General features: G+C 40.0%; 1 protein-coding gene and 1 pseudogene across 3 annotated transcripts; one reads left to right on the top strand and one right to left on the bottom strand.

Annotated features, from left to right (window-relative positions):
- Positions 1–809: 809 nt before the first annotated feature.
- Morf4l1 (mortality factor 4 like 1) lies at positions 810–23691 on the bottom strand. 3 transcript variants are annotated; one of them, XM_074061944.1, is made up of 13 exons: positions 23545–23691; positions 18696–18742; positions 15350–15417; positions 12625–12738; positions 11513–11599; positions 10688–10768; positions 10159–10184; positions 9418–9506; positions 8017–8118; positions 6408–6496; positions 4601–4773; positions 3641–3725; positions 810–1549 (listed from the first exon to the last, which is right to left on the bottom strand). In XM_074061944.1, the coding sequence occupies exons 1-13, from the start codon at positions 23582–23584 to the stop codon at positions 1465–1467; spliced, it is 1086 nt and encodes a 361-aa protein (XP_073918045.1). In that variant the 5' UTR covers positions 23585–23691; the 3' UTR covers positions 810–1464. The 3 variants fall into 3 exon arrangements, with proteins under 3 accessions (XP_073918045.1, XP_020036253.1, XP_020036254.1); XM_020180664.2 differs by having other exon boundaries at positions 12625–12741; positions 23545–23690; XM_020180665.2 differs by lacking the exon at positions 12625–12738 and having other exon boundaries at positions 23545–23688.
- Positions 5329–6362, top strand: LOC109697207 (centromere protein K pseudogene; annotated as a pseudogene).
- Positions 23692–23948: the final 257 nt, after the last annotated feature.

Below are 23948 nucleotides of genomic sequence, written 5' to 3'. Positions count from 1 at the left end.
TGGCTCTGGACTCGTGTTCTTTAGTTTCAAATGCTTTACTTAGTTCAGATATTTAGTAAGTATCTAAGAAGTAACACATAAACCAAAGGTCTTTGGAGTCCTCAGTGATTGGTTTTGTTCTGGCATTACTGGAGCTTGAATGTAGGACTTTGTTACTTGCTAGGCAGGAGCTCCACCACTTTGTAGTTATTTTTCAGGTAGGGTTTTTCATTTTTGCCCAGGGTAGGCCTCAAACCACAGTTCTCCTACCTAATACCTCTGATTACTGATTGAGATATGATTGGGGCTGGCCTGGAACCATAGTCCTGAGTAGCTGGGCTCACCCTCCCCTCCTGTACTGCTAACTGCTCTTGCCATCTGAATGTTACTCCAGTGCTTGGCATTTTGACTGTTAATGAGTTATTTCTACTATTTGCATACCACTTTGGTATCTGTATTGGGGGTGGGGGGAAAACACTGCTCTTTACAAGTGTCGTATTACATATTGTTGGTTTCAGGTCAATGTTTCTAAAGCAAACACCTTAAATACAAACAATCACTGGTAGAAAAGAAGTTGCCACACAGGTAAAATGACCTTAAATGCTCAAAATTACTGAGAGTGGAAAAAACAGGGGCACCATATGAACTTCAAACTTTTTTAGCCAGGGATCAGCAAATTTCCAAAAATTGCTATGGATTAGAGATGGGTACTTCTCATTCCATAAAGACCAAACCAGGAAATTAAATATTTACCCGAAACTCAGTGGCTAATCCCAAGGAATACAGGACATACAAAGCCTTTCGTTAACACACCCACACAAGCACGCTGCTTTGAAATTTAAAGAAAAATTTTATTGAAGATCTGAAAAACAATTCCTAAAAGATTGACTTTTTCAGAAAACCGTAGCTACACAATGCATTGCATCTATCATGTTAAGACGTGCATTAGACACAAATACAAAAACCATGAAACAAGCCACCATTCTTCAACAATTTGAGCAAGATAAAATGCCTAAGGAACAACATGGATGACTTGCAAGGGATGGGGCTCTTTACTTTTAAGCACCATAAAAAAAAGAAAAAAAAAGAGCACAAATGGATGAGTGTGTTCAGTTATATACACTGAATTGAACCTTTGGCACTAGGAATCAGCGTTTTGTCATATAGCATTAACACGTATTATAAAAGTGCGTAGTGTCAAAGGAATAGAACCACCAGCATTCAAAAGCAGCTTTGTCAACTAGGCAATAAAACCCTCTACAGCATGTCTCGCTCTATTGTCCATCACTGAATACACTGGCAGCAACTCTGAAATGAAAAGTAAGAAAAAAAGGAGCAGTGAACCCCTTTTATTTTGTTTAAAATCAAACAAAACAAACATCAATTCTGTTACACACTAACATCTTCAAAGTACATCATTTGTACAAGAGAAGGACTAAGAACAAAACTGTGTTCACAGAGATCCAAACGCAAGTGACAGCGCGTTCACACAGCTTTCCGATGGTACTCGGGAGGGGCCACTTCGTAATCGCTGGCACTGAACAAAGTTGCAGAATTCTTTGCCAGGTACCTAAAAAGAAAGTATTATTCATTGTAAGTACTTTAAAAATCCTTATCTTGACACAAATTTCCTCCGAATTTTTGTATTTTTATATATATATAATATATAGACATGTGTATGGATACACACACTTTTCCTGAAACACGCCTCCTAGTAAAACCATGTAATCACAACCCATCAAGTAAAGTTATGGAGCAGACAGCCGTGCAGAAAAGGGGGAGCTCTAGTGCTGCCCTCCTAATCTACAAACACCAAACAGGTGTCTTGCTGGTGCCTGTGGCTCATGCCTGTAATCCTAGCAACATGGAAGACAGAGATCAGAAGGATTGTGAGTATAAGCCAGTCTGGGCAAATAGTTCTCGAGACCCTATCTTCAAAAACCCCAACACAAAAAAAAGGGCTGAAGGACTGACAAGAGCGAATCAAGTGGTAGAGTGCCTGCCTAGCAAGCATGAGGCCCTGAGTTCAAGCCCAGTATCACAAATACAAAAAATAAAAAATGCTCGAGTATGAACAATCCTTAAGAAGTAACTACTGTCCTATCATATACAACACTATTGTCCTAAAAGAATATTATGCTTTTTAAGCAATTGAGGCCAATAGGAAAAGGGGAACAGGTACTAGAGAAAAGTTTAGATCAAGAAGAATTAACCTAGAAGGTAACACCCACGCACAGGAAATCAATGTGAGTCAATGCCTTATATAGCTATCCTTATCTCAACCAGCAAAACCCCTTGTTCCTTCCTATTATTGCTTATACTCTCTCTACAACAAAATTAGAAATAAGGGCAAAATAGTTTCTGCCGGGTATTGAGGGGGAGGGAGAGGGAGGGAGCGGAATGAGTGGTAAGGTAGGGAGTGGGGGCAAGGGGGGGGAGAAATGACCCAAGCATTGTATGCACATATGAATTAAAAAAAAAAAAGAATATTATGCTTTTTAAACACTAGGGGCATGGCTCAACTCAAAATGTCTGCCTAGCAAGTGTGAGACCTTCAGTTCAAACCCTAGGACTGCCCACAAAAAGTTTTTAAATCCTTTGAAAACTGTTAAGCCTGTATACAGATTAAGTATATTTACAAGAAAACCTCAAATTTAAACTGGAAATTCACATGGCAAAATAAAGGGATCTGAAATATCAAATAGTAGGAGTGTACATGTGTCTATAGCAAGTGGAATGACAAGTGGTAGAGCACAACTGCCTGAGGCCTGCATAAGGCCTTGAGTTCAAACCCCAGGTTTTTTTTTGTTTTGGGGGGCAGGGTAGAGAAGAAATTGAGGTAGAGCAAAGGCCATAAGCCTGCTTAGATTCCCCAAGCTCATGCTGCACAGCTACAAAGTTTATTATATAATATATAATTATATAATATGTATATTATATAATTCCAGACTTTGGAAATCCCTATCTTTTCAAAAGACTGAAATGGTTTCGTTCTAAATGAATATTACAACATATTCTTCTAGTACAACTTGTTTTTCCTTCACTGACAGAACCAGAGCCATCACTCCTTGACAGTGTATTAAGATCTCATTCCCAGTGGCTGCTTGGTTGTTTAAAATTCTTCACTGTATAAAAATGCCCTCCAACAAGATGTAGACACCAGGATTTCCTTTTTCCAATTTCTTCAATCTTAAACTTAGCTAGCCTGAACAGATATTTTACTATTGTCAATCTCCTATGACCCATTCTTCAATGGTTTATCTTTTCCTTACATTTTTTTGGGGGGGGTCGGGGGGCACTCATGTAGCCTAGGCTGCCTCAGAAAGTTGCCATACTCCTGACTGAGCCTTCACAGGCACCCACTGCCATGTGCATATTAAAGATGTCAGCCCTCTAAGACACGCAGTAATAGTAAACCATAAATCATCCCGCTTTAAATTAATAATCTGGGATTTAAACACTCCATCATGTTCCCCATTACATGTGTAAGACTATCATTTGTGAGCTTCCCACTTATTCACACTTGTATCAATAACCATCTACTGACATCTGTACAAAGTATTACGATGTTCTAGTAATCATAGTGTCTGTCTCTCCTATACACTAGTTTTCAGCAGCCATATTAATTCATGTTTCAAATTTCAATCCTAATTAGACTTACTTGAGGAAATCGTGAAGATAATTCAGTAACAAAGCAAGGCTCTTCTCATCCAGTGGTGTATAGGCCAGCATGGCTCCAATTCGTACTATTTAATACAAAACAATTTCGAGAAGTTACATCGCAGGTAACACTCCAGCCATACACTTTAATAATGTGAGTACATGCAACCATTAGCCAATCCCCCTTCTAATTACATGATGTGAAGTAAAGCACCGGTGGCTCACTCCTGTAATCCCAGCAACTCAGGAGATAGAGATCAGGAGGATCTCGAAAAGTCCCATCACAAAAAAAAGGGCTGGTTTATGGAGAGGAAAACAGTGTATTGTTTTAAATGCCTAACTATTTGGATGCAATAAATCTGTGTAAAACTTAAAAAAAAAGGGGGGGGGCGGAGGTGGGAGCTGGTAGAGTGGCTCAAGGTGTAGACCCTGAGTTCAACCCCCCATACCACAAAAAAAAAAAAAAAAAAAAAATTACAGGATTTGAAAAACTCACTCCACCTCAAGTGGGAAAAAGCTTGCTTAACAAGCGTGAGTCCCTGAATTCAAACCACAGTACAACAGGGAGGAAAAAAAATTTAAAACTCGGTTCTTAAAGAGATTTTTGCATTTTAACCTTCCAGATAAAAGTTCAAATTGGAATGGAATTATACTTTAGAAAATAAATTTATTTTACCTCTTGCTCATTTAGGGAGGAGAAAAAACTCAATTATTAAAGACCAAAGAAAAAAGTAAAATCATGTTTTCTAAGTGTTGTATTACTGCTGAGCACCAGTGGCTCACCCCTGTAATTCCATCTACTCAGGAGCTATCAGGACGATCACAATTTGAAGCCAGCCCAGGCAAACAGTTCATGAGACCCCATCTCGAAATAAACCCTCACAAAAAAGGGCAGGCAGAGTGGCTCAAGGTGTAGGCCCTGAGTTCAAATCCCAGTACTAAAAAAAAAAATTTGTCTTACCAAATAATCTCAGTAGATGCGGCGCTCCATACACCTGGGACATGGGTGCATCGGGGTGATCAGCGAGAATTTCAGCGTACTGTGGTCTCTCAAATTTGTAGAGCAGCTGAGTGCCAAGCATTACATTGAAGTACTCTTTGATCCCAGCCACAACTTCATTAACAGCATACTCCCTGGTGAAGAAACAAAAATATGTATTTTCAAAATACTTCCTTTCTCACCAAGAAGATCTAAGGACATGAAGGTAAGCAATCAAAGGTTGAGTTAGTGACAATGCACGATTACCGTGACTTTTTTGTAAAGGAATTTAACAAGGGTCATGAGACCAATTTCAAAATTATGCTAAAGCAGGGCTTAGAAAACGATAGCCCTCTCAAAACAAGATTTCTATAATTGAAAAACAATAAATTTTCAAAAACGTTTTTCTTCACACCATTAGTTGTACAGGCAGGTCTCGCTGTGACGGTGCCATATTTGCCTACACCAAGCCTTGATTAGATTCACCCTCAAAAGGCAGAATTTAAATGACTGTGTTAAGTGCCTATATTAACAGTTTCAATTTTGCCAAAAATACTTGTACTTGGCCCTTTAGGAAAAAGCTTGCCAGCCAATCTCTGTCAGGTCAATAAAATCCTATTATGATAATTTCCAGGTACTAGTTGTTTCAGAGTAAGAGCATTTAAAGAAAGTATCTTCAGGTATATTTTAAAAGGGTGTATTCTTAGTGCCCGGCAGCGTCAAGAACGTGACAGTATGGGGATCTGAAGGCCGAGGCGGCTGGGTACCAGTGGCTCTGGGCTGATAAAAAACTGAGGCACAGAAAGTTTAAGTGACTTGTCCAAGGTACCATAGCATTTTTTCTTATAAGGTTCAGGAAACTATTAAGAACATGTCAGCAAATCAGCAAGATTTAGATCCAGATAGCACTACAGATATGGAAGTTGTTATTGATACTGAAGAACTTATTAAAGAATGTGAAGAAATACGGAAGGACTTGGAAAAATGCCAGAATAAATTGTCACTTATTGGAACTGAGACACTCACTAATTCAAATGCTCAGCTCTCATTAATTATGCAAATGAAATGTTTGACCGCTGAACTCAGTCAATGGCAGAAAGAAACACCTGAAATAACTCCTCTGACTGAAGATGTTCTGATAACATCAGGACAAGAAGAGTTTCAAAAATTGAGACATGATCTTGAAATGGTACTATCTACTATTCAGTCAAAGAATGAAAAGTCAAAGAAAGACTTATCAAGAGAGCAACAGTGGTTGGATGAACAGCAATACTGGAATCTCTTAATGTACTACATAGTGAATTGAAAAACCAGGTTGTTACATTTTCTGAATCAAGAATCTTTAATGAGCTGAAAGCTAAAATACTTAGTGTACAAGAATTTAAGAAGAAACTCTTGGTTTCTTTGGGTGAGTTTCTAGAAGACCATTTTCCTCTGCCTGATGGCAATGTTAAAAAGAAACAGAAAACCATTCAACAGTCAACTGTACAGCTGATAACCCTACATGAAATGATAATGATTCTTATAAATAGAATGTTTGATGTTCCACATGATCCTTTTGTCAAAATTAGTGATTCCTTTTGGCCACCTTATATTGAGCTGCTGCTGCGTAATGGAACTGCCTTGAGACATCCAGAAGATCCAACCCAAATAAGGTTAGAAGCCTTTCATTAGTAAAAGGACAGTCTCTCTTCACAAAGTGAAAAATCTTATCATCCAAGGATAAACTTGAGACTCTTTAATAAAGAATATTATTTCCAACCAAAAAAAAAAAAGGGTGTATTCTTACTTATTATCAGTGTTTCCTCTCGATTTCTTATAATTTGCATAATCCTCTAGAATGGAATCCACATTCTTCTTGGCAGGAAGATAAAACAGCTATGAAAACAAAAACAGGCTTGAATACAATCCTTTTTTTTTTTCCCCTTTTGGTGGGATTGGGGTTTGAACTCAGGGCTTCACACTTGCAAATCAGGCGCTCTACTGCTTGAGCCATACTTCCAGTCCAGGATTGTTTTGGAGATGGGGTCTCACGAATGCCCAAGCTGGCCTGGAACTGCAATCTCCAGATCTCAGCCTCCCAAGTAGCTGGATTACAGGCATGAGCCACCAGCACCCAGCCAAAAAATTCTCTTTAAAGAGAGAAACTAAAACTTACTTCAGTGGATAGAGGCTACTACAATGGACAGCACAGCTCTGAAACCAGCTGTTAGACACACCGTCTCTCTATAGAACATTCCACACTTGAAGGTGCCTTCATATTATCAAGTAATTATTCACTGTAAGCATTTGTGCCAACCCAGTCTGAAGCACTGCCAGGATTACCTCTTCTCCTTCAATAATGAGGCAGGTATTTTTTAAATTTTACTTTTAATTAGCATACAAATTAATTATAATTCCACACAAGCACACAGTACCCTTTGACCAAGTTCACCTGTCTTTTCCATTCCTCCCTCCCTCTTTTTTGAAGTATTTGGAGGGTCTCATGCTGTCTTCACGTGTGTACACGTAGCATGCTGCGATCCTCTTCATCCCTCAGTACCCTTTCCTTTCCCCTCCACATCGCCTCCATTTACGTTCATGTCCCATTCTCATCGCCATCCTTTCAGGTGTAGGTTTCATAAACGAGCTACAACATGTTTGGCCTTTTCAGCTTGGCTTATCTTAGTCAGCATGATCTTGAGGTAGGGGCTTTTCTCCCTTAAAGTGTAAATTAAAGCACAAAAGGGCTGAGAAACTTGTCCTAGCTCACAAACATTAAGTGAGCCACGGCTTAACTCCTACCAGCATGGCTCCGAAACTGACTGCATAAGCCTACAACCAAAGAAGTCCAGTCAGGATCCAAACTACAGACTAATGTGTCTCAAGTCTCCTGAGTGCCAGGCAGTCACTACTGTTATCTCTATTACCCCAGGCCTCACCTACACCACTTCTCTATCGGAATAAATTATTTCATTTGTCCTACAGTGCCTCATCCTGGATTTTGATAACTAACTCCTATGATGTTCATCTCCCTCTGCTACATATACCTACTTCTGTAAACAAGTTATTAGACCTAGGACCTTAATTAGACTTAGCTTCTTTAGCAAGTGGCATTTTGTGTTTTCTATTGTGGTCCACTTGCACAGACACATGTGGACATTTCACTTTCAGTGACAGGAAGGAAACACATGCTTCTCAAGTTAATTTTCTGGTCGAGTTCCTGACTCAGCATGCTGCCAAAGTGAGTTATCACCAATAGTTTAAATCATTATAAACAACAAAATTCATGTTATTCACTGTTCTATTCCTTTCCAGGTTATTCTTTCTTATCACTCATACCTTAAAAGTTCAGGGTGTCTTTGTGCTGAAAGCCTATCACCACAGCTTATCATCTGTCTATAGTGTTTTCAAGTTACCTGTTTTTGTCGGGTAATTAAGTCCCAGTCATCAACAAGCCATGGTTTTAGCTCTTCAGGAATCTTTACTTTAACTTCAACTCTGTTCATAAATGTTTCTTCCTAAATAGAAAAGGGAAAGGAATTAAAAATCTATCTTTTCTGCTTAATAAGGACCCTAAAACAGGCTTTTTTGACCTCTACAGACACTAAGTATAAATAAACTCTACTTAAGGTAGCCACTCATGCAGCTGGAACTGTCACTTAAAAAAATAATATCAAAAGATCATACAGGGAAGGAAGATAAAGGAGAAGGTAGAGGGGGTAAATTCAAGTATGATATATTTTACGAACTTTTGTAAAGGCCACAATGTACCCCCACCCAGTACAACAAAAAAATGAATAAAATTCAATGTGAAAAAGAAGAAAAAAAAAACATATGGCTAGGAAAAAAGAAAAAAAATTTTTTTTTTGGGTGGGACTGGATTTTGAATAAGGCTTCAAAATGGCAAAGCAGGCTATTGTTTGAACCATGCCTCCAGTCCATTTTGCTCTGGTTATTTTGTAGATGGGGATCTCCCCAAACTATTTTCCCAGGCTGGCTTTGAACCAGTATCCTGACCTCGGCCTCCCAAGTAACTGGAATTACAGGGGTGGGCCACCAGTGTGCAGCTAAGTCATGTTGGAATTTAATAATCCATTTATTAAAGAAAAGAATTTAGTCCTGTATGTGAGCAGAGAGCTTACATAACACCTGATAAATTGGAGATGAGGAAAATTTAAGCTATAGTTGAATTAAGGATCACGGACATGGTTGTACATTGTATGTAACTGAACTACTGGGAGGCAGATTACAGAGTTGAGGTTCAAGGGTAGCCCAAGCAAACAGATGCAAGACCCCATCTCTCTCAACAAAGAAGCCAAGTGTGGTGGTATAAGCCTGTAATCCCAGCAATTAGGGAGGCAATTGCAGTCTACCCCCAGCCCGATGCAAAAATGTGAGACCCTACTCAAAAATAAATTAAAGCAAAAAGGGCTGGGGAATGTCTCAAGTGGCAGAGTACCTGCCTAGCAAGCTTGAGGTCCTTGGTTCAAAGTACAGGGCCCCCTCACAAAAAGCACCCAAATATATCCTTTTACCTAAAAAAGTGAGAAATTTCAGTAGTTAACTACCAGAAATGCTTATGAGAAGCAAAGGTCTACGATTAGTCCTTGCTAGTATCTTACTAAAAATTTTAAAACGCTATTTAAAAACTTAAGAAAAAAACTACACATTCAGCCAGGAATGGTGGTGCTTGCCTATAATATCAGTGGGGGAAGGAGGCGGGGAACTGAAGCAGGAGGATGCTGTGTTTGAGGCCAGCCTGAACCCACACTGTAGAACTATCTCAAGAAAAAGAAAGAAAGAAAAGAAATACTCACATTTTCAACAGTCGGATCTACCCGGGCCCTTTTCTTTCGAGGAGGCTGAGGTGTCTCGCTGGTACTGCCACCATCGCCATTTCCAGGTGCTTTTATAAAAAAAGGGGTGGGGACAAGGTTGTGGAGTTTGACACAGTCTGTATCATTTGCCCATTATACAGATGTTACTTAAAGAACCATCTTCCTACCAAAAGTAAAAAATAAAGCTTTTGTGAGCAGCTCTGCCGCACATCTAGCACAGGCGACATTTACTAATACTGCCATCTTCCCTTTATTAAAAATGCTCTTTCCAGGGAAAGTCTAAGATTAAAGCAGATGAATTCTGGAAGAGGAAGGGGTCTAGTGGAAGGGCAGTCGAGAGAGGGTAATGGGGATGTTGTGTGTGAATATGACTCAAAGTACAGTATATGTGTATAAATACAATGAAAGCCATTATTATTTTGTACAAATAATGTATGCTTTAGAAAGAATGTAAACTAAGAACAAAGGAAAAAAGAAAAAGTATTTTTCTAAAAGAAAACTAAAGCAGATGGAAATTTCCCAAGTGGTTAAAAAAGATCCTCATAGCTAGGTACCCTCCACTATGTACACATCTACCAACAGGTATGAGCTGAAACTCAAAGCTGAGACTGTCAAAAACATGAACTTACTTCACTTCATGTGAGTGTGTAGAAGAGTGAATTTAAAATGTAAATGGTATAAAGGCAAATAAGTTAATTTGAAGAAAGTTAATAGTCTTACTTTTCTGTTTGTTCTTTTTTGTTTTCCTGAAAAAGGGAGAAGAGGAGAAAGAATTATTTTTTAGTAAAGCTGCCTATTTAATTCCCTTCTAGCTGGATTAAGTTCCCCAAGAACATTGCCTTTGTAAAATATAAAAGGACTGTAAGTTTTTTGGGTTTTTTTTTTTTTTTTTTTTTTTGCCATACTGGGGCTTGAACACAGGACCCTTTATTACCATTTGAGCCATGCCACCAGCCAGATTATAAACTTATGTGTTCCATCAAAAAGTTCAAGGTTTTTTCAATTATTTTAGCTTTGCACCCCAAAAACATTAATTTTGATTTTAGATTTGTCTATTTGGTAAGTATCAGTTATTCTACTCTGACACCATACACTACTTCTGTGTAGCTAAAAAGCCAATGTCTCCATCTAACTTATCTCTAAGAGCAGCTGAAGTCTAGTTGCATAGTACCAAATGAGAAATTACTAAGTTTTCTTTTTTATATAATCATTTCTAAAAAGCAAAATCGGAACAAAGAGAGCTTCTTACACTTCAACACTTTTCTGTTGCAGGCCAGACGTCTTCTTTCCTGGAGCAGCCCCTCTCATCTTCCCCTCCGCATATTGCTCTCTTCAAAATAATTTCAGGAAAGTTATCATAAAATATGCACTTATGTATGTGGAGAACAGATTGTGCCAACTTGACTCCACTTTGACTTTGCATTCAAACTGAGGTTCCCAGACCTATATGACCTATATACACATTCTGGTACCATGTTTTTAACAAGTGTGAGAAAACAGATTTACTACAAAATCAAGAAAATTCATGGAAGAAAACATAAGGCCTAAGATTTGGCTCTTATATAGCTATCAAAATTAAGGTCAACATGGATTTTGTCTCATATAATAAACTCTATTTCCATTTGTTTTGCAATTCATTTAATCCCATGATTTTCTTTTAATCTGATCCTATTTTATTATTTCATTTTTTTAAGTACACATTTCAGCTTTGAAATGGACCAGTCTTTCTAGGTCCTTTTTTCTTCAATGTGCTTTGAGAAATTAATAATAATTTGGGCACCTCTTTTTGTTTCCCTATTAACCGTGCCTTCCACAGAACCCAAGAAGTAAGACAGAATACATTTAGCAATGGCTCAGGGCCAACAGCAATTTCCAACACTCCGCTGTTTTCTTCCAAGCTCTAAGTAAGAGCAGACACAGTAACAGAACGCCATTTCCTTTCCCTATGACAGGCTTGCCTGTTTGATGCCAAAGCCATTTACACGGCAGCTGGTAAGTACCACAAAATATATGATCCCACTGTTCATTCCATGCCCAAGACACTCTCACTGTTCACGTCTCAAGACAAACTTACTGATTGGCCTTTTGAAGTTCTCGCTGCTTCTGCAGATTTGTGTCCACGTATTTGAGTACTCTGCTCTCCGGAACCCATTCATCCCAACTGAAAAAGAGAAGAGTTTAAATAGCATTCAAAAATACCTTCATTATAATTTAGACTCTCCTCTAATTAATTTTTAGAGATCCAAGAGGCAAGACTTTGGATTTCTCTGAAATAATTTCAACTGGCACTACAAATCCATTCTCAACTACAATGCAAGTCTGTTGTATAAAGAAGGAAAACTTAATTTTCAGAAGGAGCATTACAAATATACACGGCCAGAGTCCAAAAGCATTATTCAAATCATTTTTACAAATGGCCTAAGAATGACACTTAAAGTAAGAGTCCCTAAGCTAACTAGCCTTACAAATGAAAATAGTATCTTAAAATTTAATTGCCAATGATGAACCCCAATAAACTGACTTTTAAAAAATCTAACTGGCTAGTTAGATGTGTAATAGCCAAGGTACACAGCTCTGCCTTACTTTCATCACCTTGTAAAACAGGGATAACAAAAGCACTATTTCATAGGGTTGTAATGAGAACTAACTATGTAACACACTTGAGAATCCCCAACACATAAAGCAAACACTCAAGGTATGTCAGCAATATCCAGTCGGTGTGACAAAGTTTCTACATTAATGAATTATGGTGATTTACCAGACTACACCATTCTTTACCTTCATTTACTCACAAAGAAATACACTTAACTTCCAAGGCGGATTAGAAGGTTTTCTAAGCACTAATAAAAGAAGTTAGAATCATTCTATTAAAATATTGATAAGGTATCAAGGCGCTTTATAAAGCTCCTTCAAAGAAAGCTTTGTGCAGCTGTGTGTGGGTTTTCCCCTCCAAGAAGAAAACAAGACATTTCTTAGAGGCTACTGAATGCTTGAGCAAAGGGAGTCTTTTCTCCTGCTGATGGAGCTCCTCTAGTCACACAATTAGGTGTATTCTCAAAACAGTGTCTTTCGCTTACTGATTTCCCACCTCTGACCTCTTATAGAATATAGCCAAAAGGAAAACTAAAGAAATAAAAGCATTCCTCAACATGATCTCCTAGAGAAAACTTTAAAACATGCATTTACCTAGAGGTCAGGAGGGGGTGGTGTACTGAGGGAGCTCCTTCAGGAACAGGAAAAAGGGCTACAATATCCTCACGTGTCTTCAAAGTTTTTTCAGAGCGCCTGGGCCTCACAGCACTTCTGATACAGACAGCATAGTACAAAGTAATCTCAGTAACTAGAGTTGTGCAGAATTTAGCTTAAGCTTTAAGATTCATTTACAATGGAATATTTTAATGTTCGTGTCAACAAATTCCAATAAGGTTTTTGAAAATTTAGAAGTATCTCAGTATCTATTATGCTTTTGAAAAAAGGATATTAGCTAAAAGTATAAAATTCCAACTTGGGGACTGGGAATTTAATGTATGAGTTGTTAAAAAAATATATTGCTATATCTGTTTCAATTCTAAGTTAAAGAGAGCTAATTTTGAACTGCCAGTAGGTTCACTTCAGAACCTTACAAATCCCTTCCCCTTATGACACAAAACACATCTAACTAAAAGCACCTTCATGTAAAAAATCGAGTCATTCTAAGGTTTTTTTTTTTTGCATGTGTAAAGAGCTGAAAATTCTTGCTGAATCAAAAGGAAATGAAACAGACAGCATCCTTTGCTCTGAGGAATATCTACTCGGGAACAAACAGATGGCCACTCAAATTGTTTTATGTAAGTCAAGCACTTAAAAAATTTCAGAATTTCCAAAGGTTGCTTGTGACTAATTCTCAAAGTCACAATTGACGGGCAGAATATAAACAGCATTAAACAGAAGCACAACATACTTGCTAGGCGTTTGCAGAACCTCCCCCCTTTTCAAAATGGGTTTATCTAAAGGTTTCTCTAATATTTATCCTGAAGGTTGAGATGAGTGTTTTCAAAATTACATGTTTATAGACCAAGTCAACCACAAAAGACGTCTATGCTCTGTTAATTTTCTACATGACATCTGCAAAGGCAGTGATAAAAGCCTCTAATGGCTGTTGCCATTTGGCCTAATTTTCCCAAGGAGAAAACAAAATCCACACGAAACTACCACTTCCTTTTGATCTGAACTACAATACACCAAAGGAAAAAATACTTTTCCAAGTAACAAAGTCATAATATTTGGTATTTGCACATTCTGACAAGTTACAAAAGCCCTTAAAATCCAGTCTTTAAGCTATACATAGCGACATGTAATTTTATACAAAATATCTATTATATATGCGTTAATTGAGCACAAAAGCTGTATTCATATAACAACGTGAAATTCTGAAGCAACACGTTAAGTGTGCAAGAAGTGGGGGAGAGTAGGCCTATTCCACAAATTTGCCTTGTGTTTTTGACTTTCTATATATTGATTTATAAACTTTACCAATTATGCATAAATAAAATATTCTATTTCCTATAGAAAAGTTGAGATTTTTATTATAACACTCAATTTATCTGGATGTCAACAGTGTCAACATGTAAAATACAAGCCTAGTAATTATTCAAGATTGAAATCCTGTTTTATCTTTCCAATTTTTAATATTGAGACAAGGCTGAGATCTCTGGGAGCCACAAGATAAATTTTCCTGTTTCCTAGATATTAGAATCAACTATAATTCACAGCTTACTTCTAAAACATCAAAAGATATTCTAAAATATTCCCTATTTCTCAATATTTAAAATATAAGACTATGGAGTCGACTTTAAGTAATCGTAATTACTTATCATTATTAAAAATAGTTTATCATCAACAAAAAAAGAACATTCCCAAGTTATCAGAATATGCTTTTATGCATTTTAGATTTCCACCTTTCTACAACTGTACTAATGGAAGAAAGGTAGGATATTCCTTCTTAGCTAAAAACATTTTACCTGTAAAAAAAACCAATTTCCTAACAAGAAAATAAAATTAACCGTTTGGTCACCTGGATAAGGAACTCTTTGTAAAACAAGAACAAAGTCACAAGACCAATAAAAACATAACGGGGGGGAGGGGGAATCTTCCGTCCATTTGTAGCAACAGAGCACTCATCAAATCAGATAGCACCGCCCCAGAGCCTATCAGGTGACCCAGAGCTTTCTAAGTTATTGGAAAGCAACTCCTAAAATATTAGTTACTGGCAATGCTATCTTTGAAGGACTAAACATCAACATAACTAAAACTTCTCATAGTAAAAATCATAAGCCAATTACAGGCACCAAAAAGAAGGCCTGGGTACATTATTAAGTGAGTTATTTGTGGGTCACAGGGAGAAAGACCCACCAAAAAGACACTCCACTAGGCAATGGAAAATTGAATTCTGTAACTGAATTCTGCATCTGGCTAAACCATAGGCTGACAACCACATGAAATCACTTTCTGTGAACATGTTTCCAAACTATGGAAAATGAGTTTATAAATTCTTTTATTTCTGAGTCAATTTTTATCCTTTTCCTTTATGTACAAAAACCCAACTAGTTTTGGGCATAACTGATTCAAATAACACAATCACAGAGTTTGCTAGGGCAAAAAATTCAAGCTATCCTAAAACGTACCAAAATTATAATAAAGTATGGCTACCTGCCACTTATTATTCAACCAGGACAGCTGGTCGATTAAGTAACTATTCCAACACTATACTGGAACACAGAAATACTCCCAAGAATCAAGTGCATTTAAAAGAAAATGGCTGAGCACTCTTATTTCTAATACAGCTTCATCAAACTACAAATGGCTCACCCTTGCTTCACTATGTATATTTCTTTAAAAGTAAACAAAAACTGCTTTTAAACTGAATACTCACTTTTTATTCCAACCACTGTAATGTATGAAGTATTTCACTTGTTTGTCCTTTATGGCAACCTTTACGCACTGAAATAAAGACAAAAAAATTCACTTACAATTTTTTTTTTTTTTAAAGGGACACACAACCTGGATGATTTTAAGGGATCCAGTATTTCAAAGACTGTCTCCACACAAATTCTTCGGTGGCTGAAATGAACGAAACAAAATGTGACCCTACAAGGACACTAAGCTTTCACAGAACTTTTCTTTTCATGAGATTGGATTTGAACTCAGAGCTCCATGCTCACAAAGCAAGCACTCTACCACTTGAGTCACACCTCCAAGCCCATTTTGTGGCGGTCGTTTTGGAGATGGGGTCTCAAGAACTGTTTACCCCGGCTGGCCTCAAAAGGTTATGTTCTCGATCTCAGCCTGTTCTAAGATTACACCCAAGCCACTGCTGCCCTGATTCTTTTTGCTTTCAGCGTATTTTTCAATTTTTCATGCAGGATCTCACTTTTCCCCAGGCAGATATCAAGACGACAATTACACCTGTACTACCTGCATAGCGATGGACCCCCCACACCTGGCATGTTTGCTGACGTAGGGTCTCACTTTTTGCACAGGCTGGCCTGCTGATCTCTGCCGCCCAAACAGATGGGATACAGGCATGAGGGCTAGTCATTTTAACAGAACTTAAATCACAAACTGCAATTCAGACATAAAGGTCCAATAAAGCTGAAAACCATAGCATAAAAAGGTCACTCTAGCTGAGCACTGGTGGCTCACGCCTGTATACCACCTACTGAAGAGGCAGAGATCAGGAGGACCACAGTTTGAAGCCAGCTCCAGGCATATAGTTCATGAGGCCCTATCTCAAAAAAAAAAAAAAAAAAAAAACCATCAAAGAAAAAGGCTGGTGGAATGGCTCAGAGTGTAGGCCCTGAGTTCACACCCCAGTACCACAGAACAGGCAACCAAGTTACCGTACACTTTACTCAGGACAGTTAGTGAGTGCTGTGCTTTTTCTTTTTCACAGTACTGGGATTTTGAACTCAGAGTCTCACATATGCTAAGCAGGTACTCTACCACATAAGCCCGGGTACTTTTAAGATAGGGTCTACATGCTCCAGAATGGCCTTGAAATCATGACCCTGCTGCCTCAGCCTCTGCCTCAGCCTCCTGAGTTTAGGATTTTAAGTGTGGGTCACCATGCCGAGCCTATACCTGTGCTTTTACAAACTCTAAACAGGAGCTACATTGATTTCAAAAATAATTTCAGAGCTAGGGGAGTGGCTTAAGCGGTAGAGTGCCTGCCTGGGAAGCATAAGACCCTGAGTTCAAACCCTAGCACCACAAAAAAGGAATGTGCTGCTGGCATTTTCAGGGGGGCGGGGGGGAGGGGGAGAGTAGAAATATAATGGAGGAAATGAACTTGTTCATGGCATGCTAATGCTGGTATGGAATTATCACAAGGAAATACCCTCTTCCTTAATATATAACTCAAAAATTAAACAAAACTGATGGAGCAATCTAATCAGTGTACAACATAAGCCTAATCAGAACTGTTACTATGAATCCCCCCATAAGGAATATAACCTAATAAAAAAATCTTGTAATACAAATTTCAAGAAGTTCATCAGCTTATGAAAGGGAATATACACTTATTTGTTTCAGGAAATCAGTTCAAAAAGCTTTTCAAAGCAGTCAGACAAACCAAAACAAATCATTGGAGTAAAGTCATTATGACAAGTAAGGATTATCTGATTTTGGACTTAAAGGTGTTCATTGGAGGCAAACCAGAAGAATCACATAGGTTATTTCATAGCCAGTGTTTTGCTAAAAACACAGGCAGTTCAGAAGTCTGTCTAAAGTTTATACAACAAAAAACACTGGAGAACATAAATGATCAACAAGTCTCATAATTTAACAACTATAAACACCCACCTATGTATTCAAAATGAATGGTAAGAAAGGTTAGTCAGAACTGCCTGACACTTTATAATTATGCTAAGATTATTTTCACAGACACATAAACTATTCACCAGAAATGTGCACAAATTGTTTTCTGCTTGTGTGGTTTTTTTTTTTCTGACAGTGCTCGATCACTGAACTAGAGGTAGTGACTTGTCTAGCTTACTTAAAGCCCTAGTTTCAGGACACACACACACACACACACACTCTCACACTCACACTTGCCAGGTGGGAGGCAGAGGCAGGATGTTGTCAAGCTGGCAACCAGCCCAGACAAACACCCCTAAAGATCCTATCTTAAAAAAAAAAAAGGGGGGGAACAAAAGAGCAAGGGGCATGGACCAGTGGCAAAGCCCCTGCCCAGCATTTGGGAGGCCCTGGGTTCAACCCTCAGTACCACCCAAAAAAAGTACAGCCACGTCTTAAAATTATCTGATCTGAGCTGGGAATGCAGCTGAGTGGCAGCAAGCATGCTCAGCACAGCACACAGGCCCAGAGTTCAAGGCGCAGAACCTCCCCCCCATCACCCCCAAGCATCTGTGCTTTAAGTCATCAGAAGCAAATTACTAAAAACATTTTTTGACTTTTAAAATGCATTATCCAGGGCTGAGAGGATGACTCAAGTAGGACATAAGTTCAAAACCCCGTACTGTTTAAAAAAAAAAAAGAAATCCAACATAAACTATATTATCCAGGAGACCTGGGGTAACAGCTCTTGCTCAGCATACTTGAGGCCCTGGGGGTTTGATCGCAAATACTGCTTACCCCCACCCCCCAAGAAATCAAAGCATTATCTTTGGTTAACTTTAAAATCAGTTTTTGTAACTGAGCACACAAAATGTAACAGAGCAAAGAGAACCTGATCCTCAGGATGCAAAGTTGCCATTTAAATTAATTAAACAGAAAGTAAATGACAATGCATACTGATCTTATTTTATTTGCATATAAAGGTTATTTGGGAATGTTTTCTTCACAAATTACAAAATGCTATTTGTTCCCAACACAATCAACCTTCATCTTCATCATGTATCAAATGCTACTTCCAACTAACAGGCTCAGTTAAGAAACTTCAAAGGAGGGCTGGAGGCATGGCTCAAGCTGTAGAGTCTCTGTCTAGCAACTGTGAAGCCCTAAATTCAAACCCAAGTACCACAAAAAAGGAAGAAAAAAGAAATGTCAGGCTGGGCACCAGTGGCTCAGGCTTATAATCCTGGCTACTCAGGAGGCAGAGATTAGGAGGATCAAGTCAGCCCTAGGAAAACAGTTCATGAGACCCTATCTCAAAAAAAAAAAAAAAAAAAAAAAAAAAAAACCTACTGAAATTTGACATTAAAAAGTCATATTTAACTTGTAGTTCTGAACAATTTCTCAAAAGAAAGCAGATTTCATACCTTTGCTTCGTAAAGAAGAGGTCCATGAAAGCACAGCACTCGTTCACCTGTGAGTAAAAAAAATACTGCATTAAGATTAATTACAATTTATACAAAGATTCACATCTAAGAGCGATCACACTTGTATTACAGTATTTCTCACAAAAGTAGGAAAAATAAAGGCTACACATGGAGCAACACTTTAAAACAAACTTCACCATATTCTACAAGCACTGTAATCTACTGTTAGGTACCTACGGGTAAGATTGGCTGGTTTGTTCTAACCAGACTATCAGGAATATATATATATTTTTTGGCAGTACTGAGGACTGAACCCAAAACCTTGTTGTACATACTAGGCAAACACTTACCCACTGAGCTACATCCTCAGACCCTGGATATACAACTTTTTTAATGTTCTCTTTATGTTTTTTTTCCCCCACCCCTCTCTAAATTTAGCCACTTGTATCTCTGCTTCCAAGGTTTTACTGAGTAAAATATTCAGCACATTACAATTTCAACATGTGCCAGGCACCTGTGACTCATGCCTATAATCCTAGCTTCTCAGGAGGCACAAAACAGGAGGATCGCAGCTTGAAGCCAACTGGGGCATAATAGTTCAGGAGACCCTATCTTGAAAAAAACTGTCCCAAAAAAAGGGCTAGTGGAGTGGAGGAAGGTGTAGGCCTAAGTTCAAACCCCAGTACCACCAAAAAAAACCCAACATGCATCAGAGACGGGTGGATTTTTTTGTTATCCTATCTGTGTTCATTCCTCAACATTCTTCTTAGGTGCTAGGTTGCTTTAACGCACAACAGACAAAAAAAAAATACCCTAACCTTTGGAACTTATACCCTAAGAAACCATTAGGACTTGCAAAACCAAGTAAAATCTCATGGCCTAGAATAAACACGGAAGCCATCTTTGCTCACCAAACAAATCAGAGAGGCAATTCTTGGCAACACTCAAAGTGCACTTGATTGTGTAGAAATAGATCTCACATTATTTTTGTTGAACACACCCTAAGGCAACCAAAGAATTCAACAAGGTCAGCTCTTTCAGCTAGAAAACAACCTACTAACCCAATTCTGAAGAAACAACAGGGCAACATGTATTTCAGCTTTCAAAAAATTTTTAGCATAATTTTCAAGACTGACCACAACTTATAGATGTGCCTCAACTTGAAAGTTTTCACAGCAAATCTGAATATACATTTCTCAACATATTTACCTGGTTTGTGTGCCCAACTGTGCCAAGCGCTGTCAAATTAATAAGGGACACTGATTGTAAGGAAATAGGTTTGTACAATTTCTTGTATTTCACATTGTAACTTTCTTCCATATGCAAAAAGGAAGGCTACTTGGGAGAGTCACAGGGAAAGCAGGGTCCAGACAGTGGAAATAACTTGTACAAAATCACAGAAGTGTGAGATAGATGTTGTAACAGAAAATATTTCAGCAGTTCACTACAACTGCAACACAGGAAAATAGTGTGAAAACAATACAGTAAAAGTCACAAATCACGGAATATCATCTATGTGCTGTTATAATGTCTGGTCTTTGTCCAGGACGGGATTCTCAAATCTTTTGAGTTTTTAAAACTACTTATTTCCAGAGCTCACCAGGGATCTGTATTAACTAGAATCCCCAAACGAGCCAGTAACTTTTAAATTGAAGTTCTTTATAAAAGGCTTGTGCAGTTCCACTTTAAAAGGTCACTGGGCCTATGGAACACTTGAATAAAGGTGGAGGTTGAAAACTGACCCAAGACTTTTTTTGATAGTGCAGGGGTTAATAGCCAAGTGTGTGAACTAGTCTATTCTGCTGATGGACAGTAGCACAATTTATCAGTTCTGTCTCCTAATTTCAATGTCCAGGAGCACATCCCAGGTACAGCAGACCCTTGGTATCCAAGGGATATGGTTCCAAGGAGACCACTATTAAGGAAAAACCGAGCCTGCTCGGGACACATAGCTCAGTACTGTACTGTGGATGTTTTATTCATTTTCTTCCCATGATGCTGGCCAACTTCCACTGAAGCCTTTCAAACAGAACTAAAATTTTCACTCAATCACTTAAATTAAGCACATTAACTTTGGGCACCGCTTACTTTTTGGGAGGCATATCTTCACAAAATAAAGGGCAGAGAAACACTCAGTAGATAAAGATAACATCATTTAAACACAACTGATAACTCAGAACTAAGAGCTCCTCCACATCAACTGAGTTGAGTAATATGTATGGGGATCTTAAATTTTTGTTTCTGAAATTTATTTATTGACTGCTCTTGGTCAACACTGCATGCAATAAATTCCCAAATAAGGTGGACTTACTGCAATCTGAAAATGGCCTACTCTTGCTACCCAGCCTAGTTTTGTGTTGGATTACAGACAAGTGCCACCACTCCAAGCACCTGGACTGAAATTCTCCCCCCGCCCCACAATCAAGTCTCAAAGCAGTGGTCTGAGAATTCTTAATTCAACCATTACAGCTATTCTACAGTGTTTCAAGAGTTGTAGCTAGCATGAGATGTTCTCTGAACATCTCATAAATATTAGAAGATATTAGAAGATGGTCATACACTTTAGTTTTGAAAGTGGAGTAGTAAACACATCTGGAAAACAACGGTAAGTGCAAGACACCTTTGTTTTGCACTTACAAAAGAGGCACCTTTGTTTCTACTCTTCTCCAATTATGCAACTAAACTTGTACACCAGAATCCACGTTACCATTATCCCTCACCCTCCTCTACCAGCCTCCTAGCTCAGAACTAACATGCTTCCTCCAAAAGTCATTCTCGACTGTTCCTGTCAAGCAAGGACTGCGTTTTTTGTGCCTTGGCAAACTGGTGAAGCCTATGGGCCTCTCAGTTGGGAGTTATGTAATCTTTTCAATGCCACCTTTTAGTTCTGGTGGTGCTGGAGAACCCGCGTGTGCTAGGCACGGGGTTCTAACACTTAAGCCGAGTCTGCTTTACTTATCTTCTGTAAGCTTTTGCTTTGAGCTTCCCACAGAGCTCAATGAGCTCAAATAAGGGTGGCAAATGAGGGCCAATAGGACCAGCTATTGGTTGAGATGGGGTCACGCTAAATTTTGCTAACTTTCTGCGCGAGGTTGGCTAGGATTAAGAAGTGAGCCGCGGTGCGCAGCTTAAATACCACTTTTTACAATTTTTTAAATTTTTTTCGTGGGACTGGGGTTTAAGACTCAGCTTCACGCTTGCAAAGCAGGCGCGCTACCGCTTGAGCCACACCTTCAGTCCATTTTGCTACGGTTATTTTGGTAATGGGGTCTGGCAAACTATTTGCCCAGGCTGGCCCCCAACCGCGAACCTCCCGATCACAGTCCCCAAGTAAACAGGATTACAGGCCTCGGGCTCTCTTCCTACTTGACGCAATAAACAAGATTTCACCGCTGATGTAATAACTACTGGAATTTTTGAATGGCCATAAATAGCTTCGTGTATCTTCGCTAGGATATGAAAAGACACTAATACGTCTCTAAGATTTTTGTTGGGAAGAGTGTTTACACTGAAAAATTGAAAAACAGTTCAGTAACTTAATTAAAAACACTTCCCTCCTTTAAGTTCACAGACCCTCCAAGCTCTATCGACTGGCTGTCGATTAAGAACACTAAAACACCTTGTAAAATAACGAATCGTATAGGAAGCAGAGCCGTAGCTGCTTCAAAAAACACCGCTAAAAGCCGCTTAAATATACCAAAGTTACAATATACATAGGTTTCGGGTTTATGACGCTAAAGCAATTCTCCCACGCATTAAATTTTAAACATCCTGGACCTGGAGCTTATGATAACTAACATGTACATCTGTAGCAATTAAAGGGAGTTTTACTACCTCTCTTAGTGTACAATGAAACCTCCGCCTAAGAAGATGCGTCGTGTTCCATCATTAGCGATCAAGAGCCAATGATAACTTTAAAATCACTGTTGATCAAATACTAGACCTGCCGTACTTAAAATCTGAGGTCAGGGCCTTGGGCTCGTAAGCGGAAGCGCCCTAACGTTTCACGAAGGTCGTTTTAATTTACATTTCAGGAGCAACCGCTCGGCGCGGGCGCGCGCTCGTTATCCCAACATCTTGGCAAAACGACGCCTTCGGGCATCACCAGGCGGATGAAAACGCGAAACGCTCCTCCAGCTCATGCTTTTTTTTTTTTTTTTTTTTTTTTTTCCCCGTCGGTCCCCACCCATCCCTCCGAGGTTAGCGTAGGCAAGGCCACCCGCGGCCGCGGTGCGAGGGGGCGCTGCATCTGCCCCGAAGCCGCGGCTGCACACGGAGCTCCGGCACCGGCGGCCATCTTGCCGCGGCCATTTTACAACGCAGTTCTCCCGCCCCGGGGCGCAAAGCCCATCCCCCACCCCCACCCCCACCCCCTCGGCAGCTCGGCGTCTCCACCTAACGTGGCGACAGCCGGTGGGAGAATCTAGGAACCCCCCGACTGCCTGGCCGCAGCCCACCATGCCGGGAGCCGCAGGCCAGCGCCCCAAACGGCCCCCGCAGCTCCCCTCCCCCATGCCACATCACTTCCCCTCGCCGCCATCGCACCCCCGCCGCCTCCCTACTTGCTCTGCTCCCTCAGAACAATAACAAACATGCACCGAGGCGCTGCCACGCGCCGGCCGCTCCCTCTCCCACTCCAACCCCGAGTGCGGCTTTCGTTTCACCGAGCGCCGTCTCCACACGACGCACTGAAATGGCCCTGGGCAAGGCGCTTCCCCTGCACAAAGCAATGTCCGCCGCCCTCTCGGGGCGCAGCCCGCGCCGCCCCCGGCCCCCAAACCTCAACCATTCCCAGCCCACCTCCCTCCCCTGCGCCGTTAGGTGCCTTCTCCCGAGGGCGCACACTCACCCTCCTGGAATTTAGGCTTCGGGTCCTGCTTGGGCGCCATTTATAAGTGATTCGCCGCCTCCTCCTTCTCCCACCACCCCCGACTACCGCCCCCTACTCTCTACCCCACCCAACTCCGCGTCAGACGCGCCGTCAAGCACAGCCCGCTCTACATCCTGGGCCCGATTTGCCAGCGCCCGCCGACCTCACAGCAGCGCAACCCGCGCAGCCGCCGCGCCAGCCAACGGCCGCCCGCCGCGCCCGCGCGCCTGCGCCCGCCCTGCCCCGGAGCATGCCGGGATTGGTAGTTCCGCTGAGGCGCAGCCCCCCCCCCCGGCCCTTTAAAGCCTAGATTTGATTTTCTGGGGTGTCAAGGAGGGGTTGGACAGGGATGGGAGGATGGGAAAGGCCCTTGCAAAACTAAG

This window comes from Castor canadensis, chromosome 19, assembly GCF_047511655.1.
Source record: "Castor canadensis chromosome 19, mCasCan1.hap1v2, whole genome shotgun sequence".
Classification (NCBI taxonomy): domain Eukaryota; kingdom Metazoa; phylum Chordata; class Mammalia; order Rodentia; family Castoridae; genus Castor; species Castor canadensis.
The sequence above is the reverse complement of the archived record's forward strand: the minus strand, read 5'-3'. Positions and strand labels throughout refer to the sequence as shown.

Excerpts from the sequence above, each read along its gene's own strand:
- Morf4l1 (XM_020180664.2), bottom strand. The coding sequence starts at position 23,584 with ATGGCGCCCAAGCAGGACCCGAAGCCTAAATTCCAGGAGG. Across the intron at positions 12,742-15,349 it reads TACAGTGGTTGGAATAAAAA|AAGTGCTGTGAGGCCCAGGC; the intron begins GTGAGTATTCAG and ends TGTCTGTATCAG. Across the intron at positions 10,185-10,687 it reads CAACAGAAAAGTGTTGAAGT|GAAAACAAAAAAGAACAAAC; the intron begins GTAAGAAGCTCT and ends TCCCTTTTTCAG.